The following is a 25,609-nucleotide window of genomic DNA, read 5'->3' on the forward strand; positions in this document are numbered from 1 at the left end:
TCAACAATTAAACTTGAAAATAGCAAGTACAATCCTTTTATACTCTTTTCGAAAGTTGTGGTTTAGCACTCCATATATAACACCATTTAGGCAGCTGTTGAAGTATGCCATGAAGTAGCTGGCTGTGAAGAGCCACTCGGGTATGGCTTGACCGAGTCTAGGGTGGATCGCCACTGCCAGGCCTATGAGGTTCAACGGAGCCCAGCAGACAGCGAACAACACAAACACCACAAACATGGTGAGAAAGTTTCGGAAGTCGTGAGGCTTGATCTTGGGCCGACTGTCGGGCTTGACCCGTTTGCGGACCTGTATGACGAGGATCCAGATGCGCAGGTAGCAGTATGTGACGATGCCGATGGGCAGGATGAAGTGTACCACCACCACCGTGATGGTGTAGAGCGAGCTCACCGATTGGGCGAAGGTGCACGAGTAGACGCGTGGGTCGTACTGCAAAGACTCCACGAACCAATTGGGGACGATTGCCAGGATAGTCAGCGCCCAGACCAGCACCACGTAGCATACTGTGTTCTTGTTGGAAAAGAGCTTGTCGTACTTAAGGCTGTGGCAGATATAACAGTAGCGGTTGATGGCGATGCCTGTGATGTTGAAAATAGAGCCGATCACGCTGAGCCCCATGAGGAAGCCACTGATTTGGCAGTGAATATCACCAGCGATCCAGCGGTCGTGGAAGATGGCAGTTAGGACGAGTGGGTAGGGGTAGATGGCTACTAGCAGGTCTGCTATCGCCAAACTCACCACGAAGGCATTACCTGTATAAGCACGAGAGAAAAAGATCGCTGAAAACAGGGTGTACAGACATTTTGTGTGGAGTTTTCTTTTCATTCTCTTCTAGAAGATCATACATAGACCTGGAAACAAACTCAAGCATAGAAAGGACAACATATTGCAAACGTGCCTTCAAAAAACAGATAGCTCCAACCTGATCTCATGAGAAATGAATGACTTTGAATGAATTCACATGATGTGATTTGTACAGAAACATATCATTTTTAAGGAAAATAAAGCCACCCTTGAAGGTCCACACCTAAATTTAACCGTCAGTGGGACGTAAGCAGATCGAATGAAAACGTATGAATGAGAGAGAGAAAAATGCTGAGTTGGGTTTAAAATGGACAAACCCAGTGGTTGGGTTAAATGTTTCCCCAACTTGCTGGGTAGTTTTATTTAACTCAACTATTGTTTCAAATTTACTGTATTGCTTACTTAAAATGAACCCAAAATAGGTTGGAAATGAACATTTATTAATGTTTAGCAAATTAAAATGTATTAATAAGTTTGATGAATAATAAACAATAAACATTTATTAAATTGCTTATTAATTAATGTTCACCTTTTGATTATTATTGTTGTACAGAAGAGGATTAGGACCAAGCAATAATAAAAAAAATAAAACCATCTTGAGATTAAAGTTGTTAAATTTTGAGAAAAAGGTCGAGATAAAATGTTGAAAATAAAGTCATTAAATTACAAGAAAAAAATTGTTACATTACGAGAATAAATTCGTTAAATTATGAGAAAAATTTTGGTAAATTTCAAGAAAAAATTCGAGATAAAATGTTGAGAATAGTAATTAAATTACAAGAAAAAAGTCGTTAAATTACGAGAACAAATTTGTTAAATTATGAGAAAAATGACGTTAAATTTTGAGAAAAAAGTCGAGATAAAACGTTGAGAATAAAGTCATTAAATTATGAGAAAAATATCATTAAATTACGAATTTGTTCTCATAATTTAATGACTTTTTTTCTCATAATTTAATGACTTTATTCTCAACATTTTATCTAAACTTTTTTCTTGAAATTTAACGAGTTTTTTCTCGTAATTTAATTACTTTATTTTCAACAATTTATTTCGACTTTTTTCTCGAAATTTCAAGATTTTTTTCTCGAAATTTAACAACTTTAATCTCGAGATGGTTTTATTTTTTATTATTGCTTGGCCCTAATCCTCTTCCATATTGTTGCCTCTAGAAATGATGTGTCTGATTTTTAATTCCCAATCTATTTTGGGTTCATTTTAAGTCAGCCATATAGTAATTTTTTAAATAATAGTTGGGTTAAATAAAACTGCCCAGTAGGTTGGTCAAACATTTAACCCAACCACTGGGTTAAAACAACCCAGTCGATGGGTCCATTTTCAACCCAACTGCAATGTTTAATTTGACCATTTTTAGGTTTACTAATGTGTTCATCCAACCTGATGTCACAGCAATTCATTCATATTTTACGAGGTGGATAATTTGTACAATCTCACTTGTACAAATTCGTACATTTTTTGCTTAATCGCATGTATTTTATGAGTTGCCAAGTTTGTATGAATTCATACAAATGACCTACACCTAACCCTGCTAAACTTACCTGTCACTGGGGTTTAGACAAATCACATGAATTCATACAAATTAGCCACCTCACAAAATACATACGAATTGGTCGTGAGATAGCATTGGTTCATCCATCCCTTTTCCAAAGTGCTTGTCCTCTGTAGGGTCACAGGTATAATTTGATATGTCACTCTAAAAATGCTGGGTTTTTCAGCCCAAATGTGGGTCAAATATGGGCAAACCCAACCATTTGGTTCAATTTTTTTACCCAATCCTTGGATTTTTTTAATATTTGACCCAAATTTGGGTTGAAACAAGAGGTTTTTTTTAGAGTTTGAATTTAAAAGCATTAATCTCATGATTAAGAATAAATACAACGTAAAAGTGATTCCTGTTATTTCAAATCAGAATAAATATGCATTAAATATGGTCTCAGTCATTGGATTCTGTGCAATAGGATCCTGCATGACACTGCCATGATAATAAAAGAAGACGATACACACTACAGGGAGTGCAGAATTATTAGGCAAGTTGATTTTCTGATCATATTTTTTTTCCAAGCACATTTTACCAATTCCAATCCACATCAATCTTAATAACTACTATTCATATTGTTTTTAATCATTTATAAGTGATATATAATTGTTCATGAAGGCTGGAAATGAAGAATGCCCTATATTCAGGTGTGCAGAATTATTAGGCAGGGTTTCTTTTACAGATAAAATGAGCCAAAAAAGAGATCTAACTCAGACTGAAAAGTCAAAAATTATTAAATACTCATGAGAAGGACGCAATACTAATGTAATACTAGAAATTGCAAAGTTAAAGCATGACCATTGGACAGTGAAATGCTCATTGGGGCAGCGGGTCATACAAAAACAGCTGGAGAAGAAAAGACACGTTAACTGCAAAATAATTAAGAATTAAGGTGAAGAATTAAGTGTGAAACCATCAGGAACCCTTTAGTCTCCAGCGCCACCATTTCCCAGTACTGAAACCTACCTGGAGTCTTCAGAAGTGTGAGGTGTCAGGATCTCAGAGACTTAGGTTAGGTGAAGAATCCTAAAAAGCGACCTGCTCTTAATAAGATTCACAAGCTGAAGTGTTATAAAGTACATGAAGACTGGGTTTTTATAGGCCTTATAGACAGACAGCTTGAGAGTGACTCCTGAAGGACCAGCACCACATCCTCTTGTACCACTGTTTGAAGAATTTATCTTCCAGAATCTGGCAGTAAGGTGTGGGAGTTCACTTTTAGTCCATCTCTTATCCTGAAATGTCCATCTTGCAGAGATGGACTACATGATCTTCCAAAACTTACTGCCAGATTCTGGAAGATAAATTCTTCAAACAGTGGTACAAGAGGATGTGGTGCTGGTCCTTCAGGAGTCACTCTCAAGCTGTCTGTCTATAAGGCCTATAAAAACCCAGTCTTCATGTACTTTATAACACTTCAGCTTGTGAATCTTATTAAGAGCAGGTCGCTTTTTAGGATTCTTCACCTAACCTAAGTCTCTGAGATCCTGACACCTCACACTTCTGAAGACTCCAGGTAGGTTTCAGTACTGGGAAATGGTGGCGCTGGAGACTGAAGTGTTCCTGATGGTTTCACACTTAATTCTTCACCTTAATTCTTAATTATTTTGCAGTTAACGTGTCTTTTCTTCTCCAGCTGTTTTTGTATGACCCGCTGCCCCAATGAGCATTTCACTGTCCAATGGTCATGCTTTAACTTTGCAATTTCTAGTATTACATTAGTATTGCGTCCTTCTCATGAGTATTTAATAATTTTTGACTTTTCAGTCTGAGTTAAATCTCTTTTTTGGCTCATTTTATCTGTAAAAGAAAACCTGCCTAATAATTCTGCACACCTGAATATAGGGCATTTTTCATTTCCAGCCTTCATGAACAATTATATATCACTTATAAATGATTAAAAACAATATTAATAGTAGTTATTAAGATTGATGTGGATTGGAATTGGTAAAATGTGCTTGGAAAAAAAATATGATCAGAAAATCAACTTGCCTAATAATTCTTCACTCCCTGTATTTCTCGCTATAGCGCCCATTGTGAAAACTCTGAGAATGCAAGCTTTGTCTGTTTTTTATTCGTAAAATGTTTTTAACAATCCATGTTGTTTTAAAGCCAAGTTAGCATGTTTGCGAGTTTTCCCCACAGGTAGATGCTAACTTCACCATCTGGACCAAAATACTGACTTTTTAATTAAAAAAACACATTCTGATTAATTGGTTACAAGGCATGAATGGCTCAAGCTCAAATAAGCATCTGTGAACAAAGACGGCAGATTTTAAATTGCGTATCCATGCCATTGAGATCATTTTCTCCAGGTATTATAGATACATTTCAAAATGCAATGACTCTTTAAATCGAGCATGCAAAGTTAGATGCATTTGAATTCATATACGTAGTGTATGTTTAAGACCTGACTCGGTGTAATGCAATAGAGAAACCACCAAACACCTGACTGAATATGTGAAAATCATATAAATCACCTCATTTAGCAGTTAACAGTCTTACACTGGGATGGTAAAGTCTCTTGTTGGCCTCTGTTGTGTGACTGAAATTAACAGCCATGTTACCTTTCCATGTGTGGATTATCATTCTGTATTTTTGCATGAATGAACTCAGTCTTAGTGATAAGCCCAAAACAAATAGATGTGCTTGATATGAGTCACAAACAAATATGCAGTAAATATCAATATCAAACTGTGTAGACAAATCCAGGAGGTTCAAAGCAAAGACCTACACAGTATAATTAGATCTCGTAATGTTTGAGCAACATCTTCATGCTCCGTTACAATGTAGCTCATGTAGTGAAAGATTGTTCACATTAATGAAAGGATTTGCTAGTTCTGTGTAACAACATTAAAAGGCCTATAAAATCGAACAAAATTAAATTGTGTCCATGCCTGCTGAGCGCTTTGAACACATGAGTGCTAGTGTGGCATCTCTTATGGGGGCTTCTTTTCATAATAAAATTCTGATTAACATCATCACACTAATGAAATTGCTTTATTTTGTGTTTCAATATCTGTTTAAAAGGCTCGTTTCAACACTCCAGGTATAGATGCTCCATTAAACAAGTGCTGCATTGACTTCTGTGACTCGAGGCAATGAATTGAATTTTTTGAATTACTGAGCACACATCTCACATCCAGCTGTGTTAATCTCCCACGTGTCGACAGGGCTCGTACGTGAACAACACAGTATTTTAACCATCCTATAGTGCTGGTATCACATTTAACATTTTTGATATTTTAGTTCACTTACTGGTATTGCTCAAACCAGAGAGCCTTATCTTCTGCTTGTCCACTCACTCAATCAGCAACAAATAAATACAGTAGTTGTTACTATGTTTCATATTAAGAGAAGATGCTCAGACAGTTGTCTGTTTGGGTGAAGTAAAGAACATGTTAAAGGGATAGTTCACCCAAAATATAAATTATCCAATAATTTACTCACTCTCAAGCCATAGGTGTACATGACTTTTTTCTTTCAGTCAAACTCAATCGGAGTTAAATTTAATAAATATTCTGGCTCTTCCCAGCTTTATAATCGGAGTGAATGGTACCCGAGATTCTGAAGCCCAAAAAAGCTCATCCATCCATCATAAAAGTAATCCATATGGCTTCGGAGGGTTAAAGGATTGGTCCACTTTTAAATAAACTTTTCCTGATCATTTACTCACCCCCATGTCATCCGAGATGTCCATGTCTTTCTTTCTTCAGTCGAAAAGAAATTATGAAAACATTCCAGGATTATTCTCCTTATAGTAGACTTCAATGGGCACCAAACAGTTGATCAAAATTAGTTTCAGTGCAGCTTCAAATTGTTCTACATGATCCCAGATGAGAAATAAGGGTCTTATCTATATACTAGCATATTGCATATAAAATTAGTTCAAACTTTGATCTGTGGAGGGCAGTAATACGCTTAGCAGCGTCTACACTGCTGGAATTCTAATAGAGAAGAAGAAGAAAGCTAGTTCAAGATGAGCATTTATGGTTAAAACTTATATAATTTTCAATTTTTTTAAGAAAATGAGCGATGGTTTTTCTAGATAAGACCCTTATTTCTCATCTGGGATCGTGTTGAACAATTTGAAGCTGCAGTGAAACTCATTTTGACCTTCAACTCTTTGGTGCCCATTGAAGTCCACTATAAGGAGAATAATCCTGGAATGTTTTCATAATTTCTTTTCGACTGAAGAAAGAAAGACATGGACATCTTGGATGACATGGGGGTGAGTAAATTATCAGGAAAAGTTTATTTAAAAGTGGACTAAAGGCCTTCTGAAACAAAGCAATGCATTTTTGTAAGAAAAATATCCATATTTATAAGACTATAATCACTAGCTTCCAGTATCGTCCATCCGCGCAGTCACGAAAGAGTCGAGTTTCAGCATGTGATATTGGATGTAAGAGTAGAGTAAGCTTAGGTAAGAGTAGACGCCTCTCGCAGTTCAAACGAACAAAATCAAGCTCCTCCGACATTTCCCTTTAAAAATTCTCATTTTAGACTTCTAATTTTCTGTTGTTTTTCTGCGTTGGTCAATACGTCATGCATCAGGTCAAAGTTCACTCTTCCGCCGGAATCGCCTCACGTACGGAAGCCAGTGATTCTAGTTTATAAAGTTATAAATATGGATATTTTCCTTACAAAACGCACAAAGTGTCTGTAGTTACAAAGGTGGCAAAAATGAAGAACTGTAGTTCTGGTCTTTTGGGGTGTTAAAGTTTTTCTTTGTTGCACAGATAGCACTTAATTCACAGATCACCTCGTCTCGCTCAACAGATATCTGTGATGACAGGACACATGTAAAATCATGCCTACAGGCTGTCATTCTGAAACAAGCTCTCAGTGTTGTTCTGGGAGTTCAGTTAGATGATCAAAGTAGCAGACTTTTACTGATGGACGTGTGTGAATTTTGATGGACTGGATTGTTCTTCATATGAACTCTTCTGTCTTGGAGGTACATTCTGTGGACCATTTCAGCTTTTTATACATTTCTGTCACCTGACGGACTTTAGGTTCCTTGCCACAGTTGCTTTTGGCTTGCTTAGTTGGGGTTTAAAAGACACTTCATATACAGGAATACACTATCAAAATGAGAAGAAAACTTGAACTGAATTGAGCTGCATCATGATCACACTATTGTGTACTGTAGAGCTGCTTTACAGCTGAAATTGAATTTGTTTCACAATTGATGAATTTTGCAGCATTGACACTGTTATTGAACTGAACTAATAATGACACTATTTTCTTTTTAGAGCTTCTTTCCGTTTTTGCATTTGTCTTGTATTAAAATTTGCATCATTGATTCTGTTATTATTTACAGAGGTTTGCTACTGCCAATACATACACAGACATGCTGCTGTGAACATGTCTAAGACATACTACTGCTGCACAAATAAGTTATTACCTGAAATTATCAGATCTATACAGGTGGAGCTGGGGAAGATGGAGGGTTTCTGAGGAACTTTGAAAGCATGCTGCAAACAAGTAAACACTGACCCACTATTTAAATGCTGCACAGCAAGTTCAATAGCTACAAATGCAACAGGAATCAATCAACTTGTGCCACGTGGTTAACGATGTAAATGTCAGCAGGTTGCGTTAAGGATCCCATCAGCCTGTGCCATCTTGATTTTCATGACAGGACTTGGTATATAATTTAAATAAACAATAAAAAACTGTTAATTTTTAAATCACGTTAACATGCAGTACTGGGTGTACACTTTATTCCTAATATTTCTGTGGTTCACTCAGTCAGCAGCTTTTTCCACAAGATAATTTCTCTGGCATTCTGCTGTAAGGAACTGAGAACTACTTCACCATTTCCATTCCCTGTTGTTTTGTTGTTTGATTCATCACATGTACGTTATACTCCGGGGTTTCCTTATGCATTTAATTTCAATATACTGAAATGTTTATATATTTAAATGGGATGAAATAGAATGTACTGAATGTTGTCCACATGTGATTTTACCAAGAAACTATGCTTCTAACCACTTGTTTGCGAATGTTCGCTGGAACTATGGTTTCGGGAAATGCCAAATCGTTCAACTACATTGGTAACAACAGAACTTGCGACTTTAGTTGGGTAACAATGCTTTTGGGAAACACACCCCTGTATTGTATAGAGTGCTATTTAAATAAAGATGACGACTTGACAATGTCACAAGAACCGAGGTCAAGAATATTTTAAATTTAAGTGCTATAAATTAATTTGGCTATTGATGAATATGATGGAAATGGAATACAAATTGAATTTTGTCACTTGTGCATCAGTCTGAAATGTTAGGGCCTGTGAAGGAATAAATCATCACATTTATCACTTATTAGCTTTGATCCAGATCCACTATCTGTAATGGATCTTCCCTCACTGAGCACCAAATGACGAGATAAGTACAGCTTCACCTGTAAGTGTTCACAATGAAAACACATTTAAAGACCTACATAGAGCCATATAGTGCCTGTATTGTCTGGTCATTGCTATACAATGCAAAAAAAAATATTTTCTGTAACAAAAAAAAAAAAAAAATCTTTTAGTTTGGATATTAAGATATATACACTGAAAAAATTGGTATAAGATTTACTTTGAAACAATTTTCCCTCAGCAATTGCTAGTAAATATTACAAATAATTACAAAATAACACTGATCTAAACATGACTGAATTAGTTTTTTCTTATAAAATGTATTGCAATCTTTTTTGCACATTTTTCTAACAAAAACTCTTTGGCTTTGAAATAACATTTTCTTGACTACCGTACAGCCCTCAATGCTGCAAGATCCTCATATTTCTCTTCTACTATTAAGAATGCAGGCCCAAATCTCTGTTTGCTATGGTCAACAAACTCACTAACCCTCCACAACATGTTATTTCTGGCTCCAAGGTGCTTATGAATAATTTTTCTCATTAATTTTCAGACAAATTGAAGTCAATCAATGAATCACCCCTTATACAACGGACTCAAATGAACACTTGATGTCAGCTGACTCTCTCTCTGCTTTTACTCTCACTACTTCTGCTACCATAAGTGATCTAATTGTGAAGTCTTATTCCACATCCTGCCAGCTTGATCCTACACTGACTGTTTTGTTTAAGATGTGTGTTCCTGAGGTTAAACCTTTCATAACACATATGATAAACTGTAGTTTAGCATCTGCCATTGTTCCAGCAGAATTAAAAATGGCTGCAGTGACCACATTCTTAAAAAAAACGGGCCTTGACCATCTAAACATGAACAATTACAGGCCAATCTCAAATGTACCATTCTTAAGTAAAAAGTTGTGGCTTCACAATTGAGATTTTCCTTAAATGCTAATGGCCTTTTTAAAGGTGCCGTAGAACATCTTTTTAAAAGATGTAATATAAGACTAAGGTGTCCCCTGAATGTGTCTGTGAAGTTTCAGCTCAAAATACCCCATAGTTTTTTTTTTATTTTTTTATTTCTTAATTGCCTATTTTGGGGCATCATTAAATATGCGCCGATTCAGGTTGCGGCCCCTTTAAATCTTGTGTTCCCCTCCCCCAGAGCTAACGACTGCTTAAACAGCATAAACAAAGTTCACACAGCTAATATAACCCTCAAAATGGAACTTTACAAAGTGTTCATAATGCAACATGTCTAATCGTGTAAGTATGGTATTTATTTGGATATTTACATTTGATTCTGAATGAGTTTGATAGTGCTCCGTGGCTAAAGCTAACATTACACACTGTTGGAGAGATGTATAAAGAATGAAGTTGTGTTTATGAATTATACAGACTACAAGTGTTTAAAAATGAAAATAGTGACGGCTCTTGTCTCCGTGAATACAGTAATAAACGATGGTAACTTTAACCACATTTAACAGTACATTAGCAACATGTTAACGAAACATTTAGAAAGACAATTCACAAATATCACTAAAAATATCATGATATCATGGATCATGTCAGTTATTATTGCTCCATCTGCCATTTTTCGCTATTGTTCTTGCTTGCTTACCTAGTCTGATGATTCAGCTGTGCACAGATCCAGACGTTAATACTGGCTGCCCTTGTCTAATGCCTTGAACATGCGCTGGCATATGCAAATATTGGGGGCGTGCATATTAATGATCCCAACTGTTACGTAACAGTCTGTGTTATGTTGAGATTCGCCTGTTCGTCTGAGGTCTTTTAATCAAATTAGATTTATATAAGAAGGAGGAAGCAATGGTGTTTGAGCGGGTGTGTCTCATACGTTCTGAAAAGTGAAGCCACGGGCTCTTTGATCGCCCCCTGGAGGCTGGATGCAGTACAGGTCATAAACCCCGCCCTCTCAATGCAGTCGAATGAGACTTCAGTGAAAACTTAAAAATAAATTCTGCTTCAAATAAAACTTTCTGAAAGATGGTTTTGGTCATTTAAAGTAGTTGTTATCACACAGATATATATTCAATTGTTCGTTTTTGTGGTGATTTAGATTTTAGCTAGCAATTTGATGCTATAAAAACAGGGCGTGTCGTCATGATTCGAACTTGATTGACAGCTCAGCTTGTCTGAGGACTGTCGGAGCTTCGAGGGGAGATTGAAGATGTATTAACTAACTGTTAATTTTCGATTTCTTTGTTATTTAACACCAACAAAATGAGTTGTTCAGCAGTAAACTGTACTAACCGACCTACAGGATATGACGGATCACTGAACCTTTTTCTGTAACATTAAATATGGGTGTTATAAGCTAATTAATAAATGTTATTAGTTAAGATAACACACCTAATGTTAACAATGTCGGGAAAAAGCAGGTGATCGTTATCTGGCAGTTACTTATTATTTTTATGGGTATAAAATAATAATTAGCAGGACAAAACTAATGATAGCTTACTCTAATTACAGCAATCGATCTCCTGTAACGTTAGTTGAACTTGATTTAAAATGGCAGGACCGTTTCTAACGATTTAGAGTTGTTTCTAGAGGCATATTATATTGATTTTATCTACTGAATTTGCTGTTTTAAAAGTATTATTGCTCTAGAAATAGAATAGCCTATTATTTTATAGGTAGAATTTTAAATTGTATATAATTTTTATAGTCTATTTAAAATACATGAATGATGACGCAGTCGTCTGGGCGGAAGTTTGATATCGCGACTCCGCCTCCGGCTCCACTGACGGTTCCTTCTGCGCATGCCCAGGCTCCAAACTTTTTTTTTTTTGACGTATTGCGTAACATGTCAGCGCCCATTCGGTCGGCCATTTTGGCTTCAGTTCATTACAATGGAAGGAAGCGACGTCGCGTCGTCCATCTTTTTTTACAGTCTATGTGTTTGAGACTCACTGTATGTCATTTCCATGTACTGAACTCTTGTTATTCAACTATGCCAAGATAAATGAAATTTTTAATTCTAGGGCACCTTTAAACCTTTTCAGTCAGGATTTCGTTCTTCACATAGCAGTGAAACTGCTCTTCTTCGTGTGGTTAATGACATTCTTCTGTCCACGGATTCTGGGTTAATAAACATCCTGATTCTTCTCGATCTAAGCTCTGCATTTGACACGGTCTGCCATGAAATACTCATCTCTCGCCTTTCTGATATCGGTCAGCTCTTTCACTGGCTCATTTCCTACATCAGCAACAGAAAAGGGTCAGTCACCATACAAGGGTATAAATCTGCCACTGCTCCGGTCTCACAGGGTGTTCCTCAAGGTTCAGTTCTGGGTCCACTTCTGTTTATCATTTATAGTTCTCCACTTGGTGACATCATACACATGCATGGACTTCAGTTTCATTGCTGATGACATTCAAATCTACCTTACCACCAGCTCTGATAGGCCATTCCTGCCTGACTCACTTACTGCATGCATCAGGGATATCAAGCATTGTATGTCCTTGAATTTTCTTAAACTAAATAACAACAAAACTGAAATATAGTTGATTGGCTCTGCTACCTCAGTCAAAAGGACGGACCTGTCCTTTGAAGTTGACGGGGTTCATCTTAAGCCTTCTTAATCTGTCCGTAATCTTGGTGTCATATTTGACTCATCTCTATCTTTTGCCTCTCATATTTCTTCTGTCGTTAAAAACTCTTTTTTCCATCTTCGTAATATTGAAATCTTAATTCATGCATTGATCACTTCACGTCTGGATTATTGCAATGCTCTATTTCTTGGTCTGCCTAAAAAGCAGCAAGAGTTCTCACCTCTAGCAGGCGTTCTGCTCACATTACTCCTCTACTGCATGATCTTCTGGCTGCCTGTGGCATCACGTATTCACTTTAAGATATTACAGCTAACATTTAAGGCATTAAATGGTCTTGGACCTCCATATCTGTCTGACCTACTCTACTCATACTCTCCTAACGGTCCCTCAGATCATCTGAGCTTGGTCTTTTGTCCATTCCTCGTTTTCGGCTGTCCACTGTAGGTGGTAGGTAGTGATGTGGAGTCCTCGACTCTGAATAGCCCCAGAGTCAGGGTCGACTCCAGCACAAGAATTGACTCTCGGTGTCGACTCTGCTGCTGTGTCCGGAATCGGTCACTTGTTTACTGATTCTCGAATCCATATAGCCTATATAATGCATGGCAGTAAAGTGCATAATGTCTATGGTTAAGTGCACTAAACAAGGAGTGAATGAAATGAAGCGAGAAATTCGGACACTGAAGAATCGGGTCAGAGAGCCATCGCAGAAACTTTGTCACATACATTTACGTAGCTCACTTTAGAAATTGATAACAGTCATAGTGAGTTTAGTTTGTAATTATACATACCTCCGTGTCAGCTTGGTAGCTTATATTATTGCAATAAATATAGATTTGATTTTCCATAGTTAATCCTGTTCATTAAACTAACCATAAATAAAAATAATAAAAAACTCACATCAACAATAAACACATTAATAAGTGTATATTGTATGCATTTTGTATGCATTGTATTAATTTTAGTATCTTTAAAGGTACAATATGTAAAATTTTTGCAGTAAAATATCCAAAAACCACTAAGCTAGTGTTATATATTTTGTCCAGTTTATTACTAACAATATCTCTAATGTTTTCAACTACTTGTAAATCATGAGAAAATTCCCATTCTAAACAGTGACACGGGGCAGTGCAGTCGCCTGTCAATGATGTCAGTTACCTTTGTTACCGCCTTTACTGACGTAGAAACCACATGACAACAGTGCCGTGGACAAATGCGGAAGTAGAGTCTAGCGTCCAGCAAACCACTAGCTCGCTTCAAGCAGTTCCTTATTTACTTCTTGCACGTTTTATGGTGGATTGTGTTACTTATTTATGGAACATAATTACTGTTTACCATCTGCCGCTGGTTCTGTCGACAAGGACAGCTCCCGTAAACTCATGACCGGAAAAGCGGAAGCGGCGCCGGCGGCTGTGTCATAATAAAAGCCCCGCTGCTCGTGAGGCATGTGTTGATCAATCGCTTCAGCTCCTGGTTCAGCTCCACAACACTCGGTCCTGCTCTGCTTCATACTACAGTAACGTTAATAATCGCATCCACGAACATGAGTTCTTCCAGACTCCAATCCCTATTCTTTTGCACCGTCCGTTGAGATGGAGACCACATGTCCCAAGTTTCCGCTCTAAAACTTGGCGTCATCAAACTACGCCTTTGTTTTGAATAGGCTTCTAGCGACCTCTAGCGGAAAAAAATATCACAAATTGTACCTTTAACTCTCGTGTCCAAGCACTTTTAAGCCAATGAGTGCGTTTAGCGCCATACCCCGACCATTATAATGAGATGAATTCATTAAAGAATCCCTGCTTTCTCGTCTATTTAATTCTGACATAATATTCAACCACAGATGTTTTTCGTGACTTTTCTCTCTGTAAAATTAGGTATACATAGGCTACTCATCAAGTCATCTCTAAATTGGACTAATTTGGACAGTCTCGCTAAACGTGTGTTGTTTTAATGAGGGGATTTTAAGACGTCGGGGAAAAATAAATTAAGTGTGTAAGGACTGCCATCTCGGCTTATTTATGACCCTGTTTTGATGTACAGTAAATGGAGTCGACTCCTACAGTGGGAGTCGGAAGTCGGAGTCGACTCCAAAAAACCTGGAATCGAACACCCATAGTGGTAGTTCATTTAGTGTTAATGCTCCTACATTATGGAATTCGCTACCCCTTACACTTCATAATATATCATCTTTGCCTACCTTCAAGACTCAGCGTATCTTTTCAGTATGCATTTTGGATAATGCGGCTATATCTGGCCTTATGGGTTTGTATTATGTATGTGGATGTGCAAATGTATTGTATAGTGCTATGTGAAGCGACCTTGAGCTATGGAAAGGCGCTATATAAATAAAACTTCTTCTTCTTCTTCAAAAACCCACCACTTCCGAAGGCAATTTATTAATTAATCTACTGGAGTTGTGTGGATTACCTTGTGATGGATGGATGCACTTTTTGGAGCTTCAGAAACTCTGGCACTATTCAATGCCATTACAAAGTTGGAAAGAGAAAGGATATTATTTAATATAACTCTGATTAAGTTTGGCTGAAAGAAGAAAGTCATATACACCTTTTCATTTTTAGGTGAACTATCCCTTTTAGGATATTTAGATATTTTTTTTACTCAAAACATGGTGAAAATACTGATTAAGAAAATGTTTTGTAGTGTACTTATGTCAGGGCTTAAAAAAAAATGAAGAGATTTACCAAGAGATCATATGATGTGCATATGCTGTGGTGGTATCTCTAGAACACATCACATTGCAGTGAAAACACTAGAGCTCTAATTACTGGAGATGTGTCAGCAGTTCATGAACCCGTCTCACTAGCAGCAGCATTGCAAGCTTCTGCATTAAAATGGCTTTATATAAGAGGAAACACTGACAGTACAAACCACAGTTGTGTAGTGTTGTTCCTTCAGGGAGTACAATCAACAGAATTAAACATCACAAGAGGATATTTCTGTGTGGAACTATTTAGTTAGTATCTATAAGACTATGCATGCTGCATTAAGATCTGTATGTGACTGGTTACCAGGACACTCTGTTTTATTTGTCATGCATAAAAAAGAAGCTCATTAGGAAAAGTGTCTCATTTGTCTTCACAGTTTCTCAGTGCTTGTTTCTTTTAAAGGTCAATCATTAGTTGGTCAGACAAAATGACTGTACATTAAAAAGCCCTTAAAGTTTAAATCTTCAAACGGAAAAGGTCAGGTGAGATGAGACCAGTGGCCGGAGGTAGATTGAGATGTTATCCACAGACTGAAAATGACAATGAAAACAGGTCAGCATCCATACAGCAACTGCATACCACCATGCTTGTTTTCAGTTTGACACATCATGTGATCATAATGGTCTGCAAGTCTTTGATGAGTCAATTACGCTGTCTCTGAATCTTTGAAAAGAAAATGAGCAGAGACAAACCAATAATCACTTCTGTGAAAGCTACTATTTGATGCAATGGAAATCATGATGATCACTATTTGCTGTGCAAACGCGTTGTTTGTGTATCATCGAACCTGTCCGCTCTAAGCGGGACTCGAACCCGGGTCCGCCGGCATGAGAGTCGGCCACTCTAACGAGGAGGCTAAAGACTGCAATGTTGCTCTTACCAACCTACGTCCACTACATTTGCATAATTAATTGTTTTTTCTGCCATTCATTCATATTAAAGTTTATGTGTAGCTTAACAGTTAAACAGATCAAAACAATGATGAAAATGTGTGACCATTTAGCTTGCAAAACAATTGTGCATAAATATTATTAGTATTGCATATTAATAACCTACACTCTAAAAAATGCTGGGTTAAAAACAACCCACGTTGGGTTGAAAATGGACAAACCCAGCGATTGGGTTATTTTAACCCAGCAGTTGGGTTAAATGTTTGGCCAACCTGCTGGGTAGTTTTACTTAACTCAACTATTGTTTAAAAATTACAGTATTGCTTACTTAAAATGAACCCAAAATATCTTGAAAATTAACATTTTAATAAATGAACATTTTAATTTCATTTTAGATTCATTTTAAGCTAGCCATATAGTCATTTTCAAACAATAGTTGGGTTAAATAAAACTACCTAGCAGGTTGGGGAAACATTTAACCCAACAGTTGGGTTAAAACAACCCAATCGCTGGGTTTGTCCATTTTCAACCCAACTTGGGTTGTTTTTAACCCAGCATTTTTTTAGAGTGTATTATTGTTGTTGTTGTTGTTAGCATTATTATTATTATTATTAAGAATAAGAGGCTTAACCAGATGGGTAACACTTTACAATAAGGTTCATTAGTTATACATTAGTTAGTGTATTAACTAACAGAACTAACCATGAACAATAGATTTGTTACTGTATTTACTAATCTTCGTTAGTAATGAAAATACAGTTGTTCATTGTTTGTTCATGTTAGTTGGATTAACTAAAGTTAACAAGATTTTAATGATGTATTAGTAAATGTTAAAATTAACATTAACTAAGATTAATAAAGGCTGTAGAAGTGCAGTTCATTATTAGTTCATGTTAACTAATGAAGTGTTACCAAAAGATGAATAATAATGACCCTGCTGAATAAAATAAATCAAATAAAAATACCAGCCATTGGTTTGCTGGACTTACTGCTCAATCTGCTCTTGTTTTAGAGGGAATTTGGGCACTTTTTAGTTGTTCAGGTTTAAAGACCAGCAAACCAGGTGATAATAATAAATATTAATAATGCATATTTTTCGTTAATGATTATTTATTGACTGCTCTGTCAGAAATAAACCCATATTATGTTCTTGATCAATCTGAGACATCTCTAAATATGTCAGTTCAGAAGCCCTTGCTAATAAAACATGTCAGCATGATGAATTATAGAGACATTTACCTGCCTTCCTGAGCTTTCTGTTTCTGAAGACTGATACAATGACCAACAGGTTGCCCAGAACATCTACTATAATCGTGGTGATCAGAACACTGGAGAGTAAAGTCACCACCCAGGGGAAAGAGAGGTACTTGCTGTCCCGATTTCCTGTCGAAATGTTGCTCAAAGGGGCGTCCGTTCCCTCCACCATCCTCAGTTCATCATCGCAGGGCAGCGGTGAGGGGTCCAGTCCTCCGTGCCACGGGTATCTATCGCGCAGCGCGCGCATCCAGACACCGAGCAGCTGCGGGTAGCGCGCCAGTTCAGTCGCGCGCTCTTACAGCTGCCATGGAGGGGTTTCGAGTTGATTTCGAGTTAAATCGTAAATGAGAGAAAAAATAGTACAGGTTTAAATAAAATTGCGGCGATTTTTTTTTTTTTTTAGACAAATTTGTAATCCAGCGTCTCTTTGGGCGATCATTAAAACTTATGAAGCGCGCTGTGCTTGCCAAGACGCCCATTCATAAATCTGATACATAAAATATAAGTCCATTCATTCACTTCGTAACAGTTCGTCCCTCATTCACAGTGCTGCCGCCGGGAAATAAATAGGCAACAAGGGTGGATAAACACCTCCCAAACTTCAAAAGTTCCCTCATCGTGAGGCGCAGTTGGAGATCCAGAGACCTGTCTCATTTATATCCGCACGTGCTCTGACTTGTGTTGCCTTTGTGTGAAGCTGGATGCTGATGCTGAGGATGCTCGTGCTGATCATGTGAGGGCACCTGATGGCTCCAGCCTGGCGCGCGCAGTGAAAGCACACTGTCATGTCTCAGTCAGCAGGTGGGGCGGGAGGGGGTCTGACCCTGCTGGCGTGAAGCTGCACTAAAAATCTTCGAATGATGAAGTCCATTTCAGCCTCATAAGAAAAAAATCATGCTTTGGTAAATCTTAATTATGACATAAAAAGTATAAATTATGACAAAAAGTATAAATTATGACATAAAAAACATCGAGATTATGACATACTTAGTCATAATTAGGGGGTCTGACCCTCCTTGCTGGAAGGTTAGGGTTAGGATTATGACATAGTCTAAATAATAATAATAATAATTATGGCACAAAAAGTCGAAATTATGACATACTAAATCATAACAAACAAAGCCGTAATTTTTACTTTTTATGATCTAAAAATCATACTTTGTTAAATCTTAATTATGACATACAAAGTATAAATTATGACATAAAAAGTTGAAATGATGACATTATAAGTATGACAGTCGTAATTATGAGGGGAAAAATGATGGTACACAAAATTTAAACTATGGCATTCTAAGTCATAACATACATATCATAATTTTTACTTTTTATGAACTAAAAATCATGCTTTGGTAAATCTAACTATGTCATAAAAAGTTGAAAGTATGACCTCGTAATAATTACATTGTCATAATTATGATATAAAAATCAAAATTGTGACACAAAAATTCAAAAGTATGACATTCTAAGTCATAACTTCTAAAGTCATAATTTTTACTTTTTATGACCTACAAATGATACTTTGGTAAATCTTTACTATGACATACATAGTATAAATTATGACATAAAAAGTTGAAATGATGACATTATAATTACAACAGTCATAATTATGCGGGGAAAAATGATGGTACACAAAATCAAAACTATAACATTCTAATTCATATCATACAAATCCTAATTTTTACTTTTTACGAACTAAAAGATTATGCTTTGGTAAATCTAATTATGTCATAAAAAGTTGAAAGTATGACCTTATAATAATTACATAGTCATAATTATGATATAAAAATCAAAATTGTGACACAAAAATTCAAAAGTATGACATTCTAAGTCATAACTTCTAAAGTCATAATTTTTACTTTTTATGACCTACAAATTATACTTTTGTAAATCTTTATTATGACATACAAAGTATAAATTATGACATAAAAAGTTGAAATTATGACAAAAAGTTGAAATTATGAGATAAAGCCGAAATTATTAAAAAGTCATAATTAACTGTTTATGTCATAATTATAACTTTATATTTTGAAATTTTATGTCATAATTTTGACTCTTTATGTCATAATTATAGCTTAGCATATCAGAATTATGATTGACTAAAGAATGATTTGTATTCTTATGTAAATAAACAGCACACAGCTTTGGCAAAAGCAGAACCATTTCTTGCTTTATCTCATCCACTTTTTTTCAGAAACGTAAAAATCATCCGGCGATTGTTCCGTTACCCAGGAGTCATTCTGAAAACCTGTAACCTCGTTTTATTCATCAAAACAAATATGCAAAACCGCTGCATCTCTTTTAAACCACATTCATTCATCATCCATCATGCCTTACATTAATGCTTCAAAATCAAAAACGTTTTTTGTGGCAATTTTGTCTGCTGTAATGATGCTTGTTCAAGAAGGTTTGGACATCGTGAGGATTTTATGGCTCATAATAAGCTGTCAGTAATGGTATTTTCTCCTGATATATTCCACTGCCTCATCATCTGTCAGTCTGCCAGGTCCATACATATTTTATCCTTTATCTTGTCATTCTTGGTTGGTTTATTGATAAGTTTATGACAGAACACTAGTGTCAAGGCATGCAATACATACACACTCACTTACTAACTACATATAATGATCCTGTGTTGAAGATAACATTTTATATTTTTTCAGAATATTTTTCATTCTAAGGCAACAATTTAGCTAAAAAAAAAAAAAAGCTTGAAAAAATCATGATTAATGTGGCGCTAACATGTCCAATATTCCATGCTCCACCATGATGCCATATATAACGGGATTGAACATCATCTATCAGTTTCCAAACAGACACGTGTCAAATCTGAGAGACAAGTATGAATTCCCTAACGTATGGTGTGTCTCTGGCACCTTCTTTCCACATATTTGTGTTTGCACGTGAGTTGTGGGCGTATGATTTTCACTGAATTTTTTTCCCACAGTTGATGGCTTCTCATCTTCCCTCTTTTCATAAAGCACTATAAATACACTAATCTGAGCACACAAACCACTGCTGCCCTCCATCTGTTGACCCAGAAATGGCAGGGGGTCACATTAATAACCAGACTTTTTTGTTTGCTTAGTATGATGATGAATGCAAAGCAGTGTGCATTTCTCTCCAGCCACTGTATTTAACAATCCAGATGTGAGCGAGTATTACCCACAAGACTGTTTATCATGTGAGAGTGTCACGGGGGATTAACAGGGCACTCACTTGTATCCCGTTAAAACTATGCCTCACTTCCTCGTATCAGTATGTGAGTAGAATGTGTTTTTTTATTTTTTGTTTTTGCTGATTACAGACATTTGGGCCACAGCCAAGTTCACAAAAGGTTTGTATAAAGTGACCCTTTTATGCTAATGAGCGGCCTTGAATGGGCTTCTGCTGCATCACGCAGTCTCTCGCTCACTTTTGTACTTGACTATTGAGGGACGGTAGTCCGAACAGCTGCACAGTTGCTGATAATCTTTTCACACAGTTTAATTGTGGAAATTAGTCACCATGAAATCAAAATAGACAATTCTTATTTTTTATATAATTGCAGTACTCATTATAAATGATCTATCCTTGCACATAATCTTTTATCAGAATAACTTCCCCTCATTGGCGTGAGGGCGGGACAATCTGTCACTCACATGAGATCAACCAATAGCAAACCACAACTATCCAGCCATTTCCCCACGGACATTGTTCGCTTTAATTCTCCCTCATCCATCACTAAATTCATTCAGAGATGTCCGGAATGTCAACATCTGTGCGATGCCGTTTTAGTAAAGCTACATACTAAAAAATGCTGGGTTAAAAACAACCCAAGTTGGGTTGAAAATGGACAAACCCAGCGATTGGGTTGTTTTAACCCAGCAGTTGGGTTAATTGTTTGCCCAACCTGCTGGGTAGTTTTATTTAACCCAACTATTGTTTGAAAATGACTCGTATGGCTTAAAATGAATCTAAAATGAAATTAAAATGTTAATTTATTAAAATGTTAATTTTCAAGATATTTTGGGTTCATTTTAAGTAAGCAATACTGTAATTTTTAAACAATAGTTGAGTTACCCAGCAGGTTGGGCAAACATTTAACCCAACTGCTGGGTTTGTCCATTTTCAACCCAACTTGGGCTGTTTTTAACCCAGCATTTTTTAGAGTGTAAATAAAACCTAAATATCTATAAAACACAGCATTATAGTTGTTTCTGATGAATTGTATTGAAGAGAATTAGGGCCAAACAATAATAACAAAAAAAAATAATAAAAAGGATTAAAAAAGTCTAAATAAAATGTTGAAAATAAACTCATTTAATATTGAGAATAAATTTCATAGTCATAGTTTAGAAAAAAAAAGTTTCAGCTCAAAATCCCCCACAGATCATGTATTATAGCTTGACAAATTTGCCCATATTTGGGTGTGAGCAAAAACACGCCGTTTTTGTGTGTCCCTTTAAATGCAAATGAGCTGCTGCTCCCCGCCCCCCTTTCCATAAGAGGGCGGAGCTTAAACAGCTTGTGCTTCGGTTGCTCAAAAACAACAACAAAGCTGGAGAATCTCACGCAGGCAAAATGAGGATTGTAAGTAACGGTGTTCAGCCTTACATTGTTCAAACCGGAGTCGACACTGATGGAGAGACTCAGGAAGAAGTTACAACTTTTAGACGTTTCTGAATGTTTAGTGGATAAATTTATGTAGTTGCTGTGGATTTGATTAAACACATCGACTAACATGTGCCGTCATGTTAATCTTTTTTCGTTGAATTGACCCTCGTTTGTGAAGCAGTCCGGCGTAAAATGGCGGCATGACAACAACACTCTACTACAACAACTCTTCCTCTTCTCTAAAGCAGCCCAACATGGCCCCGCCCCCTTTGTTGTGTGTTCACGGGGGCGGGGTTTATGTAAATTTTAGGGTTTGTGAAGTCACCAACCCAGGAAGAAGCTTGTTGTAGTCCCTACCAGCCGTTTGTTGTAGTCCTTAAACAGAGAATTCCTTAAAAGGAAATATCTCTCTTTGCAACTTTGAGCGTCGTAACTTTGCAGATGTTGTTTATGATCAAACAGCAACATTACACACTAACTAAAGTTAAAAAAGTGAAATCATAATCAACCACCCCTTTAATATAATGTTTTGAATCCTCAAGCAAGCATATAATTCATCCAAAATACAACATATTGCATTCTGTTTATTAAACATAATTTTATTTAATATATTTCATAATGTTTTCTACAGAGATTGGAAATGGCAAAGACAACACAGATTCTCTCACAGAGGAACTCATTTTAAACATGGGATTCGTCCCACATTAATTTTTTTTGAAAATACAAAAGAAAAAATACATTCACACATACCACAGCCACTGCACAAACATCCGGCAGATCATAACAAATACTTGCAACAGCTGCCATTAATATGTACATCAACACTGTACTATGTCATTTGAAACACTACAGACTAAACACTACAATGATGTACAGTAGCAGTCAATGACGGAAGGAAGTGGTTTCATTGAGCACATGCAGATACAATTTGATGACGCATGCACCAGTCTGCTAAATGAATCACATTCAGCTCATCTTTGTATCCAATAAGATGTGCTGTGGTGGAAATCCCTATTCATAACTTCTCAAAACAAAAAAAAAATATTGTACCCTAAAGATGACATTACTGTTATGAACACGAGAAGCGCTTCAGAAATGCAGCTGTTGTTTGTGATGTTCACACACACACAATTCTTCAATCAGTCCAATTTCTTTCATACTTTGGCAGTATTTTTAATCTTTTTAATGATTAGTAAGCATTAGAAAGTTTGTCAAGAAGCATAATGAGCCACTAAAAAGCTGTATGATTGCCTCAGATCACTGAAACCTTCTAAAACTGCAAAAAAGTACTCTTCACCAAACACAGCAATTCATACACAGCCTAAGGGTACTCACAAATTTCCCAGTAGCCAATAACACATCAACTTGCGGGGAACTATATTTGATATTTCTTGAACAAACATGTAATATTTCACATTGGGTGCTTAATGTTTTGATCCAGCAGAGAACCAGCCTCTGCTTCAGTCGACTGTACAAATCAATATAACCACTATACTGCTGTTTTGTTGTAGTGAAATGTGCTTCTATATTCCTTGCATCGCTAAAAACCTTTATACCATATGGCACACTTGAACATGATTCAAATTATATAGCACACTGGTTTCAGTGAGCACATATGGGTTGGATGAACAACACACCTCAGGTATGTTTGCAGATGTAATCATCCGCCCCACAGCTGGCATCCAACCTGATAATGACATGCAACACTACAATCAGTCAATGCTAATAATAACATATGTGACCCGTGCTGCCAAAATGAGTCAGAATGAGCAAATTTTTAAACATGAGTTATTGTTATACTTACATTCTCTATTAAAATGTGTATGATTTGTTGGAATCTGACAAAAAATGACTGAGCTACACCTGTTTGAAGTCGATAGAGTCAATTTGGAGAGTTTTCTGAAGGTTCCAAAACAAAATCATCGAGCAACAATACCTTAAAATCCCTGGTAATGCCACCAAATTTGGCAAAAACCATGTCAAAACCCATATTTATAGGAATATATATATATATATATATATATATATAACTTTTTTCCATGATTCCACAATTGTTTGATTGGGGTGCGTTCACACTTGTTCAATACGTTTGGTTTGTTTGACAAAAAAATAACTAAATAAAAATTTAGTCTTGGTCCGATTAGTGTTCAGATTGGCAATTTCGAACCAATAGATACCGAACCTAAAGGCACAGGGATTTTATGACGGATTTTATGACATATTTGCCTATTTTGATACGGAACTTACTGAACATCCAAAAACAATCCCGTGTGCTGAGATAAATGCGCTCATTGTGTGTGTGTAGCCTGCATATGATGGTATTTTGGCCAGCTGGGAACTCGTGAAGAGCTTATAAAATGTGTAAAGGAGTCAAAACAGCAGCAGGAATCCCTCCACCGCACACAAACAATCTGCTGCGTGTGATGGGCAAACTCGCGACTGATATGCATGAGGATTCTGTCATTTTTAGGGTCTTATCTTCCTGTTTTTGGTTTGGTTTACATGTACTTGGTCCGTGTTGCGTTCATATATCATTCGGACCACACCAGAGTTCATGTGGAAATAGACCGAGACCCATTTTTTAAGTGGTCTCGGTCCGCTTGTTTGGTGCGCACCAGTGTTCGGATGGCAGCGTTCACACATGCTCAAATGAGCCGCACTAACAGAGCAATCGCACCAGGGTTCGTTTTAATCGAACCAAACGTGACAAGTGTGAACACACATCAATGAAACAGACAGCCTATATATTAAAGCTACAGTCCGTAACTATTGGCGCTCTAGTGGTTAATAAAAAGAACTGCATGCGTCTTGCGGAAGAACATTGTAGCTGGAACTCTCTGTTTATGTCTTTGTCGAGTCACGCAGGTACTGTGCTACTCTGCACCGGTTGGCGTTCGAAATCGCCCCCAAATATAAACACTTATTATAGGTGTACCGTAGTGATTCAGGATAAGACAAAAACACAGTTTGGAAAACGGATTCATGATGTACTCGCTCATTACATAATTTTTCTAGATTTTGGACACAAAAAAGTTACAGACAGCAGCTTTAAGTACCAACCATTTCTAATATCACATGTTTTTCACTTAAGACATAACAGATAATGTTTGCATGAAATACTCGCCAAGACGGATTTTTGAAATACTGTAATTCAGTGTATAAGTGTATATCGGGATTATGCAGTGCGTGTAAGATTGTTTTTTTTACATCAGCATGAGTTTGAAAATCACATTTCATTGGTTCAGACTCATGCCATCGAGAATTCGCTATGAATAGCACAAGTGGTATCGTTTTAAAGCGCAGCATTACAACTTTGTGAATGAGGAAAAACCAGTCATCCAGAAGCGAGCAGAGAAAAACAACATTTTTCATGGTCAAAGGAAAGGTACTCCTCTCAGAAAACATACAAATAAAGATACTTTTAGATGTTTAATTGCTATTTGGAGCATTGGGATCACTAGACGAGGGCTTAATGAACTGACCGAAATTGATATTTTTCACTTGTTTCGCCTGTTAGCCTGTGCATACTGCGACTCATTTTGCCAGCACGTCGTGTCACATAGTTTTCTCAACCAAACCGGACGGTGTGCGATTAAACTTACAAGAACAAATAAGGGCGCATTATCTCCAGACACTAGAAGACGTCATTTATAACTACACTGTAGACATTTTAAGGTCATGCAATATTTCTACAGATTTGTAATGGGCAAAACAATGAGAAAAGCTGCATTTCACACAGATGAATTTGTTTTCCCTGAAAGTGACTATTAATACTGATAGTGCTTCTGTGGCTTTTAGCCTTTGAGCTTCATATACTAAATGCACGA

The 25,609-nt window shown here is 36.7% G+C and overlaps 1 protein-coding gene across 1 annotated transcript; it reads right to left on the reverse strand.

Annotated features, from left to right (window-relative positions):
* Positions 1 to 17,436, reverse strand: mtnr1al (melatonin receptor type 1A like). Its single transcript, XM_067367850.1, has 2 exons — positions 17,172 to 17,436; positions 1 to 770 (listed from the first exon to the last, which is right to left on the reverse strand). Exons 1-2 carry the CDS (start codon positions 17,434 to 17,436, stop codon positions 1 to 3), a joined length of 1,035 nt encoding a protein of 344 aa, XP_067223951.1.
* Positions 17,437 to 25,609: the final 8,173 nt, after the last annotated feature.

Source organism: Chanodichthys erythropterus, chromosome 1 (genome assembly GCF_024489055.1).
Source record: "Chanodichthys erythropterus isolate Z2021 chromosome 1, ASM2448905v1, whole genome shotgun sequence".
Lineage (NCBI taxonomy): Eukaryota > Metazoa > Chordata > Actinopteri > Cypriniformes > Xenocyprididae > Chanodichthys > Chanodichthys erythropterus.